The sequence below is a fragment of the Bombus flavifrons genome, chromosome 8 (assembly GCF_040668555.2).
Source record: "Bombus flavifrons isolate JBK064 chromosome 8, iyBomFlav1_principal, whole genome shotgun sequence".
NCBI lineage: Eukaryota > Metazoa > Arthropoda > Insecta > Hymenoptera > Apidae > Bombus > Bombus flavifrons.
In genome coordinates, this window is record NC_138449.1 from 7,779,205 (window position 1) to 7,801,233 (window position 22,029).

The window sequence follows — 22,029 nt, forward strand, 5'->3', positions numbered from 1 at the left end:
GGTAAACATTGCGGAACACACGGCCAAAACTTGCTGAACTTCCGCGATGCGGACGTGTTTAATCGTCAAATATTCACGGATAACAAAATGTAACAAAACGACCATTTCGTTAGAACAATAACTTATTAAATTGAAGATAGCGTTTGTACGTATATGAAATATGTTATGATACTATTAAAGTGCAAAATTGTATTTTTCATAATATTGTTTGTTATACTGGACAGCATCTGTTTAGTTTTTATATTATAGTCAAGTCTTGGTAGGAATTTTTGGTATTTCAAGTATGACTCGATAATTAAGTTTTCCGAAATACGCTACGAATTCTTCTCATAATGAAAATCTTCTCGAATCATACACGTTTAGATACTTTTTCTAATTGTCCGACATTGAAATATATATCCTAATATTTATATACAGCAAACATTTTCATTGGGGAAGGTTAAGAAGATAGATACATATGTACGTTATATAAAACATAAAACGATGATTCCAATCGGTCAACAACCAATCTTTCAGATTCTTTATGTAACTTCCTTAAAAATGTCAAAAACTATAATCAGCAAGAACATTCGTTAACTTAACAGGAAATTTATTTGGCGAGATAATGAGAAGCAGCGTGTGCTCATTAAAATTTACGCGAATGACATTTTAATCATACAAAATTACAGCCATTAACGATAGCTTAATTTGTTATTACCTAGTTGGTAGGCCGGCTGCACGCAGTTTATTACCTCGAACAAGCAATTTTGTCGCGTGATCAAGCTTTCGTGTGTATTATACCGCGTTATTGCTATCCGTTATCGGTAGTCGAACTAGCTCCGATGCTTATATACACATTCCGCGGGTAGCAAGTTTTCGAAACAGTTTCTACCTTCCAGAGGGAACGGCAGGTAATCCCGGGGTGTATTTTGGACAGACACCCTCGTGGCTTCCGGCCTCGCGTGTCCGGTAAGCCAAGTAATCCCGACATAAGACTCCCAGACCCGGCGGCTACTACGGGAGCCAGACTCACGCCGCATAACGTTACCATGGATTACGATACTCCGGCCGAAACTAGCTCACAAATTACCTCGAGAAACCGTCGCAGCTTTACCGGAAGTTACTTGCACGCTCCGCCTGTTTGCCGGTTTCTATCTGGTGCGAGAGAGTAGCAATGTCAGGATTTCCAGCGTACAATGGAACGTCGATTATGCGAGCTGATTGGAAAACGCTCGAGCAAAGACGATCAATTGTTAGCCGTGTTTTGCAGGGATGAAACGATTTCTGTCATTAGAGCGGAATGCTAGCGGTTTCTACGATTTATTGCAGTTATGAGCTGCTCTCGTGGTGTCTTGTTTTTCAGGCCGCACAATCGCTCGCGATTTAACAGTCGGACATCGTACAATCGTGTTTCTGTTATTATCATTATCGTTAGTTTCTTGTCAAATTATTAAGAGCAGTGGGTCTCAGATCATTCGAGCTACTTTTTTTAAATTTCGTTCTTACGCAGTGCACTATTAAGTACTTGTTATTTGGCTTAGGTTGTCTTGTTTTATTTAATTCATTATAGCAAACTACCTGCAATTATCGTGGATATAAGTCTAGAAACGTGTTCCTTATTTATTTATATGCTTCATTTGATACTATATTTTAATAAATGATTGAAAGGATTATTATCACTTGACATACACGTATTTGTACTCAATGCATGAAACGTTTAAATGAAATTAATTGACGTTATCTAGCATCTATTAAACATAATATTTAATAATACGCACTAAATTATAAATCAATATAACCGATTATATTTTAAGCTAACTCTAGTTTATCATTTCAAAGAATACAGAGGAGTTTCTTTCGAAAAAATTTGTTTACATACTTCAGCTTTTTTTTTCTAGAACCTGTCGTTAAGTACCTACTCCAAACTTTTGCGTCGTCTCGATTCCTCGGACAGCAAGGAACGCGGCATCGTACAAAATGCGTTCGGTTCATCGGATAACGAAGATTGTCTCCATTCTCGATGCTCGGTATGTAAACAAGATGGTATAAAATCAGTCGACGAACGAGCGAATTCATTTATGCAAGTACGTCGATGCATCTTAAGGATGCACGATTACCAGCGCGACGCTGCGACATGCCACGTGAACGTACGTATACATTTATCACAGACATTGCGGCGACTCGTGATCATGCCTCGGACGACGACAATAAAGGCAAAAGATCAAGAAGAAGGTACGTAAGAAGCGGTATCGCGTGCTAAGTCCTGCTGAGAGGAGGCAGATAGATCCGTTCGTATTAGCATAACTAGGCAACCAACTTCAATGTGTACAAGAAGCCATTGAAGAAGCGGACACCACCCATTTTATTCCTTCGATCGGCATCCTTAATCAGCGGCGCTCTTATTACGAGCCGTTATATTCCGCGGTCCAACTACCTCGTTCGCTCTATTTGTACGTCTCTCTTTCTCTGAATGACATCTGCTTTTATACGTTCTTCTTCGTCTAACCTGCCGCGCCTCGTCCTGATCGTGAGCACCTTGCTCCATCTTAGAGGCGCAAGGACATCGGGAACGTCGAGCAGAAGGGAGACGGAGAACGAGAATGAAAGAAACCGAATGAAATGGAAGAGAGTTCGAAGGAAGGGAACGATCACAAAAAGAAGTAGAACCTGATATGGAGAAGCGCTGTCGTCACTTGAACGGTAGCCCCTGTGTTCCTCATTTATTATTTAATTATAGATTTATTGCTTGACCGACTGATCAGTGTTGCGACAATGTGCAGATTCGATTGTATGACAAACGGTCAGAGTGGAGAGGATGAAACGTTGCTGTGGCCGTGAGCTAGCGCCAATTTGTCTTCGTGATATAAAAGCTGCACCGTAAAGTATTTCGTGCATGAAACTTTTATAGAGTGCGTCTCGAGAGTCCGGACAGAAGACCGATCTCGGGAACGAGGCATAAATCAGAGCCGCGACGATTCGCCGATTCACTCTAAAGGACATAACCGGTACTTCGATAGAAGACGTATAGGCTCCGTTATATCGTAACGTTTGATTGCATCGCTTGCTTATTGGAAATCGTCATTGCCCTGATCTTTCACATTGTGCAACGTGTATATCTTATCGTAATTAGCATTTGAATCGGTTGTTGAAATTTTGCTGTATTATTTATATGCTGAATTTTTTATATTATCGTTGTATTTTACCTCATTTAACAAAATTACCAAAAACTTATTTGATAATATTACAGTAGAGATTTATTGTTCAAGTATATTATATGCATATTAGTTACGTAGAAACGGACCAAAATTGTGATTTATACAGTTGTGAATGTATCAATCAATACAATTAAAATAATTAAACAGTTAACATCTATCATTACACGATTCAGAAATTCCGAGAGTTTAAACCCAAAGGTATAAAATCGTTCTATAATATCGTATTCCATGTACAACAGCTAGTAATGCAACTAGTATTAAGCAACCATTCTGACTGCCTTTTAAGACAGCGAGTAGATGTTTCATCTCAAATCACATTCCGATATACAAATCGGCCTTACGATATAACGAAGAATTGTGTTTTCCAGGATGCTCAAGAAACTCTAAAGGGAAATCATATGATAGCAAATACTGGCAAAGACTTTGCCGATTATAGGCTGAACTATGAGTATCGTCGAACGAAAGTTCCAGAGAATAGGATAAAAGTAGGAGAGCTTGGGATCTACGATCCCGAAGGTGGCTATAAGTATTCTATAGGTTGCGATAGTTAGTTATTTCTTGTTTGCAATGTTGGCAACACGTTTTAGTGTCCATAGATGGCAGGGCGGCCCCTCAGTCAGTTCTGCCAACGCAAAAATCTCGCATTGATTGATCGGCTCGCAACAGCGGAGGCAAGAAGGCTGATGGTATGAGCCGCGGAAAAGAGAAAGGGGGACGGCCGGGAAAGGGGCAGGAAAGGGAATGGAAAAGAAACGAGGGGAAGATGCTCGCGAGAGAAAGAGCCATGAGAATCGACAAGAAATGAAGATAAAGAAAGCACCGGCGGAGGTTGACGTTGTTCTTGATGTACACAAGATGAAAAAACTCTGGAATGAAAGCCAGCAGATAGCGCCTTGCGGCTTTTTAATATGTTCATAATACGAGCACGTTTTTAAAGGGTCTCTCTGTTAGTTGGACCACCTCTAAATCATCGACTTCTTCTTCTCCCTTTTCTCTCCGTGTTCCTCTTTTCCTTCTTTCGTTCACGCACAGACGTTCGAACGCTTCTTCACGACGAAAACTGAACCCTTTTTGCCAAACCTGGGCCAGTGACATAAAATATGTCTTTGTTGCACTCGGGCCTCGAAAGTTCGTGAGCTTTTTAGCTGAGACACTGGGTGTCTGGCGGAATGTCGATGGCCTGTCATCGTCGCTTCGGATCGAATCGGGCTACTGCGTGGATCACTCTTCGAATACATGTTACGCGTTCACTGACTGACTTCTTTTTACACATCGTGGTCCTAAATCCGTGGTACAGTTGATGTCAGAAAAATTATATGGCTCAAAATATGACGAGAATCGAGAATAACAGTTATGTTGGAGGCTTCGCTTACAAGAAGATCTAGTTTGAAAACTTCTCAAGTACACAGGTAGTATTTGACTAATTTTTGACTGGATAGAATATGTACATAATCGACAGGAGAATTTTTTACACGCAGAAATAAGTCGAAAATGTAGAACAAAATTTGTTTGTTTAAGGCCTCGTTATGGAGAACTTTAAATACTATAGAATAAGAGAATTAAAATTCATTAAAAATCTTTTAATGAGGAAATCATTATGTTGGAGAGATAAATAATCTAACAATAAGTGATGAATTAACTCGTCTTCTCTGTTTAACTAAGTTTAAAATGCTTTTCGAATGGAGTAAGTGGAAGATTAATTGTAAATTGTTACGAAGAATATGGATATTTAACTAATAATAAAAAATAATAAACTAATTCTTCTAATTCATAGGATTTAAATAACTTTTCTATCACTTTAATATAAATGCTTTTAATCCAAAGATTTATACTTATTACCTGTTTCTTTCTAAATAAAATCCTGATTGTTTTTTCTCTGTTCATAAACTGCGCACTTTATTACTCTCTCGTATAATCTTTATTAAGTACTAGCTATACATATACATTACGGTTGACCCAATTCTTTAAATCTCACATTTCTCCAGCAATGAAATTTAAATCTACTTGGTTGATTTCGTAGTTGTGAGACTTTGATGTATGCACATTTTAAAAATACATAGTATACACCGCAATTTAGTATTCATAAATTGGTGCGATGAGTCATAATTAATATGGTTCGGTTTACTCACCGTTAGAATACAGCAGATGCAGGCTATATTGAATGCCATTGTTTGTCTTCTGACCTTCAGATTCCTAGAAACACACACGTAACATGATACTGTTATATGTCATTAAAAAACCTCTGTTTTGAATAAGTTAATTGAAGTGTGAAGTAAAATTTAATTGACATGACGTGACATTTAATGGTTACATTAAAACGAAGATTTCATCAATATTTATCATCATCAAATTGAAACGTGTCGTCGCCTTTTTAATCTTAAGGTCTACGACTAACCATTAATTCATTAAGGCGACACAAGCGAATTTCAATGTTAAATCTAGTTAATCTCGCTAAATTTCCTGCGTGTTTAAACCGTTTGAATCGAATGCAGTACGCGAAGGAACGGAGATTCAGTCCCGCGCGTTCTTCACACCCCGTTCTATTTTAATTAAGTGCACCGTGACGTAACTCTCGCGCTCGGTCTGCTCCACCTCACGCTAATTATTAATTTCTTGATGTGCCGGTAAGAGCCGTGCCATTACGTATGGCGTGCGATGCATAATTATCATCCTGCCCTGTTGACGAGTCATGCGTGCATCGTGCCATATGCCGCAGCCGCGGTAATGCATTTTCAACTATCTACCCCTGAAACACCCAGGACTCCAACCCCCCGTGTATCGTGGCCACGACATTTAGTCGTGCATACAATCTTTCAACCCGAGAACAACGATGAGTCCAATCGATATTATGGAAAATTAACATAATTACCTAGATCGAGTCTTTGGCTGTACGTTCAATACGATAATTCTACTCGATAATGATAATTCAAGTACGAGGAACGGTAGTTCTTTCTTTCATTTCAACGGAATATATTCGAATTACATAGATGCGTTAAACACGCTTGTGTTGAAAAGAATAAGAGCAACACAGAAAACTGTTGCTTGATCGCAATTAACATCAGAACTACCGACGATTGAAGTGTAAAATTTGTCACTTGTCACTTATCAAAGAAGTTAAAGTAAAATAACCTTTCAAATTTTGAATCATATAGCATAATGCATTTCAATTCTCGATTGTATTGTACTCTGAATTTAGAGTGGAAATAATACTAATATTCATCAAGACAGACATAGGATTCTTTCAGACTTCTTCACGCTATCTATATTTCTTCATTTAATGATAATTGGTAAACAATGATAATTTAAATCTGTCATAAATAGTGACGTGTAAACTATTTGAAATTGTTTGTTTAGCATGCTGAGAAATTAACTATACCTTTCCATCAACTTAATACATGGATACTCGTACAGGGTAATTACGCAAATGAAGTTAAATCGCGTACTCATGGTTTCGTTAAAACAGGCCGAGTATACGGTTGATTTTTCTATCGAAGCTTGATTACGGTACACTGGATAATCGTCGTTAGTTCGTCGGTAGATCGACATCATTCTTCCCTTTTTCCTCGAGCCGTGTGTACGCATTAAGCTCTTTCCTGTCACTGGCGTTCGTCGCGGCCATTAATCTTTAAATTCGCAAGCGCACGATGGACGTTAATCAGGTATATACGCAGGTCGTTCGATCCACGACTACTTTTTAATTAAACACGAATAAAAAGCGGATAGAACGGAGAACGAATGCGGAGACCCTGTATTTACGTAGGGCACCAGTTTCCGGGAACTGTACGCCTGCCATCGCGCTGACACGCTCTATTTACAGGCTTTTATGTCGCGTATTACTCACGATAGAAACGATAGACGGGTCAATCGACCCGATAGCCGAGCGACGCCACTTAAATAATTGGGCTTTGTGTAAAAATATGTAAATAGTTCCGTACCTCTTGAGGTGAAAGTTCCAGACTGGAAGGATCGAGGGTGAGAACAGGCATAAGTACGCTTAGGCACAAACGGCTACTCGACACCGGGGCTGATCTATGCTTGCGGTGCACGACCCTAATTAATAGGGAGGCTATGCAATGCAACTGTCCTGTTCATGTGAATTATACATATAGACGTGCTCTTACGGAGGATAGGGAGGAATGGAGATATCAAGATAACCAATGCAAATCGAAGTAAAGGAATAGAAAGTACACTTGTTCGCTGATTCACAAATGAATCGCTTTAATTACCTGTTTATAGTGGCTCACGAAAGTATTCGAAAGCTTGTTATTAAACCTTTAAATAATCGAAATATGCGTGTTAATCTTAAGATTTGGTAATAATATCATACCTCCTATAAGATACAAGTATCAAAATTATGTGTCTAAAAGTTGGAGCGAATCAGATAATATTAGTAGAAGTTACGAAACATTCATTGCAATGTATTTAATGTAATTAGTAGAAGTTACAAAACAATTTTTATTTCGCACACGACAATGTCTTCAAGCATACATCCAGAATCGTGAAAGAATAATTATTATATAACACACAGCGTGTGTTACATATGTTTCCACAAAGTCCGAATTTTAGTCCCATCGAACATTTGCGGGAAGAAATCTGTAAAAGATTGAAAAATTACGATGCAAGTTCGAAAGATATACTTAAGAAATTTTAGAAGTATGGAATTCTCTCGAATCTAAAATAACTGAAAAGCTTCTCCAAGCAATAATTGAAGCCAAAGAAGGCCCAAGTAAACATTAACATAAAATAAGGTAGGTATAATCAATACCGTTCGATTATTTTCGTAACCTTATTTTTATACAAATTACAATGAATGTTTCGTAACTTCTACATATGTTATCGGTACCATTTCAAATTTTAAATATACAATCTTGATACCTGTATCTTATAGCAGTTATAACATTGTTCTCAGATCTTAAGTCTAACACGCATACTCTAATTATTTTAATAATAAAAGCTTCAACAGCGAATGTTCGAATGCTTCCGTGAGCCACTGTATATGTTTCTTTCCACTATTTGCGAATAAATGTAGAGTATAGTTAGCGGAGTTCAATTTAGGCGAGAGTCTGAATTTGAGTTTAATCCAATTATTTATTTTCAAATGACTTCAATATTTTTAAATATTTTATACAATATTAGAACGTGAGTTTGTGAACGTTGTGGATTGTTAACGTTTAATGTCTCCGCAAGTACACGCTAAAATAAAAAACTAAAGTAAATTATCCTATCACTTATCATTTTTTTCATCTTGTTCCACGTGAAACTTACATCTTATTCCGTTAAGAAAATTGCTTCTTATTTATTCAACGCCTCTGTATGCTATTTCAACTTCTCGGTTTTAAATTCTATATCTCGATAATTTACACGCGTGTCGCAGTAATTTATCCTTATATCGAGAATCTGGATTTCTGTCATGCAGGTATCTGACATTTCGAATGTTGTATGATATATACAGGTAATCGATTGACGATGTACAAACTAGAAGCTTGTAATGGTTCTTCGCATGGTAGAGTGGCAGGAAGGGATATCCGACCATTCGCGTGATCGTCTGTCCGAACAGTATCTGCCAGTGTAGAGATTTCTTTTGCGCAAGAATGAGTGTGTGGCAGTAAGCTTTTCCTTAAACAGCTATACTAATTGACCAATAGAAAGTGGAGCTCTAACGATGACTGTGCTGACAATCGCGTCCCGCTCCAAACCGTTCGCACGAAGTCGTGACAACTCTTCGAACACGAGTCGAATGTCATTTCTCCCGATGATTCTAACCAGTACTCGATAACTGACAGAGACTAGTCTTCTCCGTAAAATCATAACCGGGATCATAAGCGACTCTTTACGTTAATTGAAAGATCACTCGAATGACAGGCTTTCATTATGAGGAAAAACGGGCAACCGGAAGTTGGCGATTGGAAAAAGAGATCCACTCGCAGGCATATTAAAAAGAACGCTCGATTCTATTTTTCTCACGTACAATATTAATCTATTAGATCTATCTCGTTAATAATGTGGTTTCTTAAAAGCTAAATTTAAAATCATTATTTAAAAGTTGAAATTGTTGAAGCGTAAAAGTGTTATATAGGTAAAATAGAAAGCTTGAAGCAGAAAAATGATGAATGATTGTAAAAATTTCAGGAGAATACATTAATTACCAATAGATGTTAATTATCTTTGGGATCGTATAATATAAAACGAAGAATAACCCTATTCCGCCCTTTGAATTATTTTTGACCGATTCTTATTTTTGCTACTCTTAGGAAACTTATTAAGTTTGAGGAAGATAAGAAAGAAATAAAAGAAAAAGAGAAATAACATTGCAAATCCAGGGAAATCGTTGTAAAAATGAATAAAATGCGGTAGTAAAATATTAGCAAGCGATTGTCATAGATCAATCACAACCTAGGACAACTGCGTACTCGCAAAAATCTGCATTTGTAATTGATTGCTCTTAATTAATACGCTCTTACATAAAAAAAACCGTACAGATTGAGGGAATGGAGCACGTATAATGACTTCATTTGCAGGCATTCTTGCCATTTCTTCGAATGCAATGAAAATAGATTAGATTGCTGGCACGGAAGCTAGAAATCACTCGAACACTGACGCTTTAAACCTAATAATTAACGTTTCATTAACGTTGTATTGTTACACAGAGGTTTATCATAAATTATTACGATAGTTTCTTTACTAATTTGGAGGAATTTTCCTAACTTATTTATAGATAGTTTCCTATCTTATTTATAGTATTTACAGTAGGTTAGGTTAGAAACCTAAACCAATCCTTTTCTTGCACATTAAGGTAACGAAATTATACTATGTCAAGCATAAACAAATGTCCATATCCTTTTGAGCAATTTATAGTTACATTTTATTCTAACGACAGAATAATTATTGAAAGGTACAATTAAACAGAAACATGACCGTGTTAAACCTAATTCAATTGTAAGACACTGACATAATCGAATAAAAGTTATTCGCTCGGCGAAATATTTGGAACGATAGAATGATTTAGTAACAAATGCTCAAAAAGATACGATCTGTGATAGAAAAGGGAGACGGGATGAACGAAAGAAAATGGAAAGCCCGGTTATTATTCGTAGGTTGCTCGGTTCGCGTGACAACATCGATGCTCTTACGATCGCGTCCGTCCATTTCTCACGCGGCCAATGGATTTTCGCCTGTCCGACTAATTGCTGGAAAAGCTGGAGGTGTATCCTGCCGACTATCGATATGTATACGTATAGGCGGAGCCGTTTAATATTTGACGTCGTCCCCGATGGAAACGGCAATTATCGAGATAAGCGTACGCTCGCACGATATTCCCTGATGTCATAAAGGTCCACCTCGCCTTTTTCCACTTAACCTCACGGGAAAACAGGGACTACGATGTGCATTGAAATTCCGAAGTTGTCACTCGACGCCATCACTTACTTTTCGAACCCGATACTGATGAATGATCTGCGATTTTTCATCGACTTTCGAAACTAACAAGACATAAATCTTATGCTACTCTGCCATTTTAAACTTATCTATCGTAACTTCTATATTGCATCTCATTGCAATGTTTATGAATTGAATATAATTTTGTAATTTATTTCCACTATTGATGATTCGTTAGAAGATAGTAAGATGAAATACAACAAATAAAAGTAGTATAGGCAACTATTCAATTTGTATTAGATATGAGAAAATGTCCTAATAGATGTCTACTTATGACAGGCAATGTATATATTTTTGTTTGCAATCACGATCACCCATATCAGAATTATTTAACAATCTTTGAATAAAAATATCTTTTTAGCAAAATATTAATTTAACACAAGTAATATGTCTTTATGAAAATAATTACCTGATCTTTTTCGACGAAACCCATGAAAGAAGTCCTCTCTATCTCGATCGGTTGGCCGTGTCGATCGTAAAGAGCGATCACAAAATGGAAGAAGTTACTTTTTCTCAAATTGCTTGGTGGTTGTTTCTCGAAGTGAGCTCTACCGACACCAACCCTGAAATTCACATATAATACAACCTTTATTACGCTGTTTAAATCACTGTTTAAATAATTACAACATATTACAATCGCGTTGAATTATTAACGAAAATTTTATTTCGCTTTTATATCCATATATTAGATCCTAAATATCAATAATCTCACGTATAACTACTTAAACATTGTCACGTTTTATTGTATATTTGTCTGTCAGGCTGCGCCACGTTAAAGTTGTTTATGTTTGATATTCATGATACTAATAACAGCATTTAATATTTTTAATAGTATTTAATGCTTTTACGATTCGGATAATTTAATCACATAGTGAATAATGTAAATTCCCTTTTCTCAAAAATTGTATTCAATAGCGATCTATCGAGTTAACCTTTCCATACTATATTCAGAAATCGCAAGTATTTCAGTACGATCACCGACTATGAAGAGTGCGCGTGCATTCGATGCCGCAAACGATGCATGTTACCAAATTCGGACGTCAGAAGTGAGATCCTCTATCGTAGGGTCAAATAGGTATGTCCTACTCGGCCTTGAATGCAATAAGAATGTCCAAACTGGTAGAGAGGAAAGACAAACGAGGCTGTCCGTGGGGGAGCGCGCAGGTGGCCTCAACGCCTTAAAATCCCATTAAGGTCTCATGTGCTGAGATTAGACCACCGGACTCCGATGCCATCTTTGAGTAATGGCACGGAAAGTCCCCTTTTCCATTGCACTACTTCGCATAATTCCCGCGCGTGACTACGTTCTGATTGATCCCATGGAACGTGACTTTTCACCAAGCTTTGCGCCACCATTCGTGACATCATGTCTCTTATTAATATTACTTCTGATGTTTACGAATTATCAGCCTGAATATGTAGGATATATTTTTTTAATATAATTGTAATTAATAATTTAACATAAGGCATTTAACGCATTAATTCAGTGGACTTTTTTTTAGAAAAGGAACAACGCATGAATACTGTTTGATTGTATAACACTATAAATTATTCGAAGGTTGTAATAACTACTGTAAGGAGTAAAATATCGTACAAACTGTATATACGCAAATTTTTTAATTTCTTCTTTATTGGACATAATTTCCTTGTTTAATACGTTTCAGTATATTATTAAATGTTTAGTGGTAACTCATAACATCATTATCGTAGTAAGCCAAGTACAAATACTAAAACTTTACTGGAATGTTTTATGTTTTTATGCAAACATATTTAACATTCTATCGTTTAAAACAAAAACTTTGTTAACGATTAATATTTTTGGAGAATGTAATAATTAATACTCCTTTATCAAGTCCATAGGGATTACATAAGTTACAAACGGTTGCGACACGATGGAAAATATTAAATTCATAAAATCGATTGTCACAGCATTATGGCTTTTTTAAAATTAACCTTTATTGGAGTCGCTCGTCGTTTGCTCTCTAATTATGTTCCGTCTGTATTCCCCCTCATATTGCGAGCGCTTCTCACTAAGCTATCTGTTTCCAAACCCCTTAGACATTAAATATAACCTCTATTTCCTGGTACAAATTTAAATTTACCAGGTTTTGCGTAAACGCGTAAATAATTCTATATCGCTGCCGAATCAAGGTACTGCTAATCCACGTGTCAATAAAGGTTATTACCATATTCTCGGAAATGTTAGAAACCTCCACATTAAACAACGTGCAAATAATCAAAATATAAAATAAAAGTAACAGTTAGACGTAACAAAAATTGTTTTCCCTCGAATTGAGTAAACTGTGGAAGTTCATGCTCATAACTGAAAAGACAAAACTTACTCTCTTTAACCGCTATTCATATCCTCTACACAAGATTATATCGATGGATAAAAATTTACTCTCATCCAAATCCTCGACGCTATAACCACGTGCAACAAATACCTCTAAAAATCGAAACAAAATATATTCACCCCCTCGCTATACAAAGTACGCTTTATAGCAAAATAACTAAAACTTTCAATCTCCCTTTTTCATGGTTTCAAATTTCAGATAAACACGCGCAGGAGGTTAAAAAAAATATAGTCGTCAATGAAGCGGCGCGATCCGTCGAAGCGCGACAAACGACAGGCGCGAAAGGGTTTTTAGGCTTGGTATGCGGGGGTCGGATAGATGTTGCATCGGTTAAAAACCGCCGCGGAGAAATCGCATTATCGGGTGGTGGCGTGGTTCGGGCACGCGGCATCGCGATCGCGGCTGTGGCTGCGGCGGCGGTGGCGGGCAGCGCGAAGCGATAAAACGGTCGCGGCGCGGGTGCGCGGAATGCCGCCGCGGCGCTCACTGCCATCAGAACGGACTCTCAGAGCGGAAAACTGAATCGACTGGACCGAAAATGAATAGCGGCAGTTTTGCAGCACATTTGCGAAATAAATGATGGTATCGGCGGTGCGTTTGTCACGGCAGGCGGTGGGATGTCGGTCTGCCGGCAGGCAGAGGAGGCAGAGCAAGAGGGAGGAGGATACAAGGGGTTCTCGCCAGTCAGGGGTGTTCGAGGGCGAGAAGGGGGGCTAGTGGTGAATCCCGATGCAGAGAGAAGAGAGGGTCTGCTGGAGGGAAGGAGGCCACTGGGGTGGCAGAGAGGCTGGGAGGGTTAGTGATGTACTGCCCGTGTCGATAATTATCGGTGGCTGATTAACCGGCCGCCGGTTCGCGCCCCATAACTCTCGACGTCCGATTATTTTGCCCCGTTTGCCATGCACCAATTCCTATGTAACGTGTAGGCACGTCCTACCGAGCCTTTACATTATCACCTGCGGTGCAATACTGTCGCACACCTTTTTCCAAACTATTGCGGATTGCGGCGCGCCACCGTTTCGCGGTTTCAAGATTATGCTCGTTAAAATAACAATAATATGCAAGTCCGGGAGACCACGTTGTTTTATTTCGCGGGTGGTACGTGGAGAGCCGCGCGGATGGGATTACTTTTATTGATAGTTTGTGTTTGGACTTTGCAACTTGTTAATATAACTGATTAGTATTTTATGCGATGCGACTGTGGGAATTCAATGAATTTTTTGTTTATATATTAGAAGGGGAGCAAAAGTTCGCATTGGTGCAATATATTTCCTATCTAATTTTGTCCACGCAGATAATCATAGATGGGATTTTATTAGTGATTGTAGTGCAGTATCAGACAATTATTTATGGAAGAACACTTTGAATTTAGCTCTGTCTGTTAGCAGGAAATTTTTACTTTCAAATACTGAAAACAGTACTTTTTATATTCATGCATTTAAAATATTAATTGTGTATATGGTTGGTATTCTGTTCAAATGTTATTTTACTTATTTATATTAAAGAGTGTTGTTAATGTGATAAGACTGTACTACAAATATTTTACATGTTAAATATTTTAAACATGTAGTATTAAAGTCTAATAATATTTATATAAAATAATAACAAGGAGCTTTTCAATAGTGTGCAAGATTTTCGGTGAAAAAAGCTGGCTAAATATAGAGAGACAAAAAAGAAACGCAACTGTCAACCGGGAAAATGGAATGCAGGGGTCGTGGTCATTTAACGGACCAGTATAATTATAATTGTATGGCGAGAGAACGCTTTACGCCAATATTCCTCTATTAAGCGGCTATTTTTCGCGTCGCTTCATATTCTCAACGTTTGCCGCGTGTATCCAACATTTCGGGGTTATTTTACTCACTCACGTGTCTACATTTTGCACAGAATGCGTAAGAAGAAATTAGAAAAAAAAGATGCAGAGGATGCACAAACATTACGTACAAAATATCCAAAGTACCTATTATTTAGTAGATCAGATAAATTTCAATTGCATATGCAGATTTGTATAACATATGAATTTGCACAAATACCTGCATTCTAATTATAATGCATACTTGGAATATTTCATTATATTTTTCAATATTACATATCTATTATCCGTAATATTTTTGTATATTTTTATATGTTTCGTATATTTCTGCAGACTTAAATTTCCCATAAATAAATGGACATCCGCAGCCTAATACATAGACTATATTTGGACCTATAAAGCTCACTTTAATCATCATAAATATGGCTGTATGTTTAGAAATTGATAGGCAATTTTGCATTAACAGGAACGTTTCTTCTTAAAGACGAATGCGTAACAACTTGAACGTTCCAGGCTACAGCAAGCGACACGGAGGTGATAATTACAGGCAGGATTGCCGGATTCCCGCAGCCGGAATTCTCCGGTACAATTTGCCACGCGCCCGCTTTCGGTTAGCAGATAACGTTCATCGGTGGCGGCGGGCGCAACGTGCCGCCTGCATTGCCTTCGGCCTCGAAGCACAGCGATCCCTGTCGCGTAACTTTTCTTTCTGCGACGACTGAAGTAACGCTACGATTCGATCGGCCGACAAAGATAACTCGATACTCGCCGCGCGCCAAATACGCAAATGAAGATGTAGGACGCGATAGGTGTCTTTCCGCGCGATACCAGTTTTTCCCTGCATCGTTGCGCCCATTGGTGTGCAGGGACGTTACAAATAGTTCTGCACTTAGGAAAACGCCAATTTAAGGAAAAGAGCTGTAGATGAAAAAAAACGTGCACGAAATAAGTAAACGAACAGTTTCTCTCCTCGAGAGCGAGATTATACGCCAAAAGATTGCGAGTTAAAAATCCAACGTAAACATGGCGAATCCGGTTTTCATTCGCGTGAAAACATTTCCACCAGTAACGAAGTGTTAGAAGATGGATATGTAGGTTAGTCAGTAAGTTACTCCCCTTTTCTACAAAAAGTATGAACGAATAAAGGATATCTGTTTACTGTTAGTTTGCAGTATATAGTTCCTCGGCATCTGCAAACATTTATCGTAATGAGAAATTAATTTACGATTTGCGTCTGATTTCCTGACATCGTTCGAACGCTGCAACGTTTAGTATGAACTAAATTATGAAATGAATAAATTATGAAAGTTATCTTGATCAGCCATGTATCTTTGTTCATTCAGAAAAGCACATGAAAATTGCATGATGACAGATCCGAATTATAAGGTGAATGTATTCGTGGTTTCTGTCCCCTGTACGGCAGAATTTGTACACGAGAATTGTGTAACTGCATGTACCTAAAAAGTCGTATTTATTATAGGACACTTTATATTTGATATATTGTAACATTGAAACTTAGTTGAAATTGACATCTAGTTTAAACTTATTATACATTAACAACAATATTGCACTCATATAGCTACCTAATGGTAACATGAGTTTTGACAAACTCACAATTATAGCTAGATTTATTTTTATAGATGCACATTAATTTTTACTATATAACACAATAACTACTATAATGTAGAAAACGATAGAGGATTAACGCAGTCTAATTTTAATGGAGGGCTGTAAGCAGATTTAAATATCAATTCATGAATGATGTTTAACTCTAGCAGCTGCTAGATCAATTCGAGTATCCATCTGATATTATAATTTGTGATTTCACTATATACGTGTATCCTTTCCACGCACGTTACATTGAAATGAGAAGAAATTTCAATTCTTTTTTTTCTCTTATCAGTAATTAAATTCTACTGTAAAGTTCCATTGGCGAAACGTACAGAAATTTTTGCTTTATCGGTCGCGGGGCAAATATTGACACGCTGGCAATTTGCAAACGCAGATCGTCGAATAATCGTCCGAGCTAGTCTATACTTTACATGCGAGCCGCAACCTATGCTATTTGCGCACAATGCATTACGGGCGAAATATGTGGATAATACGAACCCACGGATACGGTTACGAATTCGTGGATAAAGCAATCGCGGAGAATTACAATAAATCCGCAGTTAATGTATACCGCCGGGCGTTAGTTATTACGAGTTAGCCGAAGCGCAGTCTATTTACGCTTGCACCCAACGTGATTCATAATGCGCGCGGAGATAATGAGCAATTTGTAATATATCCGAATGTAATTCGCAACTAGCCAGCGTTACCGCGGATGCTGTTCAATTTAATGCCATATTTCACTGCCTCCTCTGACAAAAATTTATTAATTCGTTTACGACTGGGGATTTTATTGCAAACATCACAACTATAAAAAGATCACGCACACGAATTCGCCTGTTGGTCCTCTTTGCGTTTCATCGATTTGCAAATAAAAGTTACGTAATTAAAAATTCAAAAAAATGAAAAATTAATCTACGATAAAATATTCATTACAGTTATACTGCGCGAAAGAAAATGAAACGTTTTATAAAAAATTAATCCGCGATAGAATATTCATTAAAGTTAGTCCACGCACAAAAGAAAACGAAATGTTTCATAAAAGATTAATCCACGATAGAATATTCATTAAAGATGCACCTTAAAGAGTGTCAAAATGAACGTACGTATGGTAGTTTCGACGATACTCCTTCCTAACTTTTTACATAACTAAACTTTCGTGATTATATTACGCGCAAAACGTATTCACTGATTTGCGAAAGCAACAATTGCTCGCAAACTTTTTCTTCGTCGTATATTCCTTTTACTTTCATACCCGGAGTCACAGAGAAAGTCATTGTTTTTCCACGGACGACACAGCTCGTCCCTTCGTCGGGCGCGATGGTTTACTGCTTCATTAGGTGGGTAACTTTTTTAGGGGTTTTTAAAAAGCGTGAGAGTTTATGTCTGTTTGCTGGGAGTTTTAAAACAGTTTCGCCAAGCCCTCTCGCACCCTCTTTTTCGAGTCGGCGTACACCGCGTCTGTGTGTTATAACCGCTCTTCACCAAGGAAATGAAACTTTCCACGGTAAATTTGAACAGAAACGATTCCAACGCTTAACATTTTGTCTAAGCCACTTGTACCAACTGTGTTAGCGTTGTTTCAATTAAGTACCGGTTAAGAAAAGAATAGAGCTGACAAATACAATCTTTGTCAATTTATTATTGCAAGAAAGGATAGATATTGGATATAAACGAAATTTTCGTATTTGAACTTTTTTGAAGTTAAATTAATCGACTCAAGATTGTGTAAATTGCACGATTTCATTGTCTAAGTAAGTGGTCAATGTTCAACTTTTCGAAACAAGTATCTTAATCTCATAAGCTTATTTGAGAAGCTAACAAACTTACGCAGGAAGATGCATAAATAATCGTGAAGTACAAGGTAAATTTTTAAAAATAATATCTATCTACATGGATACCTACGTCATCACTTTTGCCTGCATTTCAATTTTTTACGCGCATTAAACAAGATGGTATCGAATTAATGTTGAAAATAATAGAAACAACGCGGACAAAATCACAGCGCGTATTTATCTGATTTGTCATTCTGTCGGTTCTGCTCTGTAAACCCGCGATTATAACAGGAATTATGTATCTTTTTGAATATTAAACCAGAAAGCAATTATGATTATCCAAGCGGATTAATAATAACGTATTCTTGAAACGAACTCTTAATTAAAACGTCTGAAAATATCCAAACTGTTTTTACAAAATATAAGTGTATCTATACATACAGTAATTACTGATATTTATATAAGTAAAGAAAATTCTTATATCAAATTTTCCTTATTTAAAAAATACCAAAAAATTACTACATCGCGGATATTTACGTGAATTCGTATTTTTGTTAAAATGGTAATAACAGTAGGACCTAAGCAGAGATTTCTTTTTCCCATTAAATATTGTAACGAATACTTTGAACATTTTATATTGTGCATTTTACATTCCATTTACATTCGATGCATTTCCATATACGCATAAAAATTCACAATCCACCAATCACTTGCATAAAGTTATAGATAGAACTCGTACTGGCGTGTTAAGCCGCAATAATTTTTCAGTTTTCCTTTCAGGCGCGGAAAGTCTGCGATAACCCGGAGGAAAAACGAACAGGTAGAAGAGGAAACGAGAGGAAGAGAGGAAAGCAAAAGGCGCTAAAATTCTCAATTACATTAACTCGATTCCGGTCGCCCACTCCCGTGTCACGCCACTTGGAAGGGGTTAGTTAAGAGAACCGCTATTGGATTAGCGAGCCCCCAACCCGGTCGGTTTACCTCCTCGAGTCCGCGTATCTGTACCTTCGTCGTTTGCACGTCGTACAAATCCCTTAAGCGAGGCTGCAATAAAGCACGGTTTATCGTTCGCCAAATGCAGCTACGTGTGAACCGCTTTGAAACGCTCCGCTTCCAAAGATAAACTGGATATTTGTTCGCGTGCCACGAAATACCGAGGCATTGTCGTTTCCTGATGACGCGTCGTAATTTGAAAGTCTTCAAATCCAACGATCAAGGGAAAGCTGGTGTAAAGCAATTTTTGCGATCTTTACTAATCGTACGTCGTAATGTTTTTTATCTGACGAAAATCTCATTGATATTCTCGATGTGCATACGAAGCGAGATTTTTAAAGGCAATTTTATAGGAGAAATATTGTAGTTTCAGCGATGGAGAAAGTAACATAGTTATAGTTACAGCGATTCAATGTTTCAGAATTGTTATTCGTTTTTTCTGTTTACTAGGAGTTTTGTGTAAATATTTCTTTAAATGATTCTGTGGAAAGTAAACGAAGCAACGACATTGCCGCTGTCCGACGGCATGCGACGACGTAATGGCGATTTATTTACGCTCTCTTTTTACTTGTTTTGGATAGATTTTACGGTTGAAGGTCGAACGTGCCTATTAAATCAATATTTTTAATTTCCTGCTACAATATCGTAAAATGGGTAACAAATAATACACAATGTGTACTCTACTTTTCAGCGACTTATCTCGCTGTTTAATCTACGCGATTATTTTTGTAGTAAATGTGCTTCTACAATAATTTGATTGCCCGCTATAAGGGAAGCAGAAAATATAGAAATCGATTTAGATATGCATACCAACGTTTTAGTTTATCAATAGATTCATCTTATGCATAGATTTTGATGAAAATTATACGTGTCAATAATCGTCATTCATTATATCAACAGAGAGTTATATAGTTCTATATACTATATACGTAGGACATACAAGCACCCCAATTTCGGACTGTACTTCAACATCGACTAAACTTTTATTCAACATTACCTAATGCAGTACAAAATAAAACGAACATATAAAATATTTCCTAATTTTATCGAGATAAAACGCCGAATATTTCTCTACCGTCGTTCACGTTTTTCTTCACAATTTCACTTACAACTTAACCTCCGTATATTTCCAAATCTTTATTTTCCACCAAAGAAAGGAGCATATCGCGAATCTGATCACCTTGTTTTTTACTTTCGTACTTTCGCTATATACAAGAGCGAACGATTTCAATGGGGAAAATAGAAAAAACGTAGGTACTCACGTTCCGTTGTCGGCAAGCGCGGGCTGTGGCCAAGCACGTGGCACGGGTTCCTCCTTGAGTATTTGCCTCATGTCCTGAGGCGCGAAAACGAGAGGCGCCCGCGGGTGGTGATGAGGCGGCGGCGGTGGTGGAGCTACACTCGCCCCGTACAGCTTACGTCCCCAGTGGCCTTCGAGTTCGACGGGGCTTCCGCCCCCGGTGGTAGCTCCCGTGCCACCCCCTGCGCCGAGTCCGAGCCATGGCGACCCCCCAGCACCCACGATCGTGGAGCTGGGCAGGAGACCGCTCCACTCGTCGGACCGCGTCGTGAGGCCGTACGGACTCTCCTGGGGCAACAGGCTTTCTCCTTCTCGTTGCCACCCTTCGCGAGAACCTTCTTCGCGGCTGATCGAGAGAGACCGTAACCTCTCGGTCAGAACGCTCCTCTCCACCGCCACGATTCTTCACGAGTGTGCATCAATCGAGTCGTTTGACCTCGATTCCTCGCGATTTCTCACCAATGCCCGTACCTATCTGAGAAACAGCCAACTTGTCACACCATTAAATCGGTAGCCGACCGCGTGTCGGCGCACATGTGTCCTTTTAATTCTATATCACGAGTTCGATCGACACTGCAAAGTGTTCTTTCCTTTTGTTTCACTGACCACTGTATATTTATTTACTCACTCGGCTTCCTTTACGAAAGTCTCACAGTCTTCTGTTCGTTACTGTCTGACTCTTCGTGATCCTCACTAAACTTCGTCACTCTCCATAGTCACTTACTATACGCGTGGCACGTACTTGGTAAACGATAAGTTGATAGAGATCGGTTTCCGAAGAGGATCTTCGATTCTCTGTTGTCAGTTCCTCGATCCGGGTCCCCAGCGTGTACGCGCGACTCCTCCGAGATCTTCGAACGATCCACTTGGGATGAAGAGATCGAGCCTGGATACGCGGCGAGCAGCGGTAATCTGAGTAGCGGGCGACGGCAGCGTGGTGCGTATATCGTCGACACGAAAGTGTCGGTAGGGTGACTCGTGACCAGAAGAGAGGTCCTTCGAGGTCCCCAGCCGCGCGTTGCTTCCCGTTACGGCGCCGCTTGTCGAATGTGTCAGGGCCGGCTCGAGCGGCGTGCCAGCGGGTCCCAACGGGGACGGGCCACCAGGTTCTCGGTGGGTGTGGCCGCCACGGATGCGGCGCAACGACCAGCCTGCCAACGACGCCTTGCCCATCCTCGATTTTCATCCAATCCACCGTCTCTTCGTCGACCAATCGCTATCGGCGTCCTTTTACGCTACCGACGCCCATCTCCAATTACCAAAGACGGTGGCGCCGCGACGGCCACGTCACGAGGCTGTCATTCCGGCGCGCGCCGTGGACGCTCAAGGCTGACATTGTGTTTCTCCTCCGTCTGAGACGACCTTCGAATCGCGATCAACGAATCGAATGATCGACGTACCCATTTTCGTCATTGAGATTCGGTCAATTGGTTGATTAATCGATGCTTAAGCCAGACGGATCGATCGGACAGGAATTATTTTTTATCTGATACACGAAAATCGTATCCGTTTGATTCCTTCTCGCGCATAGAGTTATCACGTATAGTACTTTTAGCGT

The 22,029-nt window shown here is 38.7% G+C and overlaps 1 protein-coding gene across 5 annotated transcripts in view; it reads right to left on the reverse strand.

Annotated features, from left to right (window-relative positions):
• Window positions 1-21,505, reverse strand: part of kn (EBF transcription factor knot) — a 95,758-nt gene extending 74,253 nt beyond the window's left edge. For all 5 annotated transcript variants that reach the window (XM_069118553.1, XM_069118554.1, XM_069118552.1 and 2 more), the window contains exons 1-3: window positions 20,434-21,505; window positions 11,038-11,191; window positions 5,324-5,387 (exon numbers count right to left, since the gene is read on the reverse strand). In XM_069118553.1, the coding sequence (XP_068974654.1) occupies window positions 5,324-5,387; window positions 11,038-11,191; window positions 20,434-20,504 (289 nt within the window). In that variant the 5' untranslated portion in view covers window positions 20,505-21,505. The remainder of the gene's footprint in view (window positions 1-5,323; window positions 5,388-11,037; window positions 11,192-20,433) is intronic.
• Window positions 21,506-22,029: the final 524 nt, after the last annotated feature.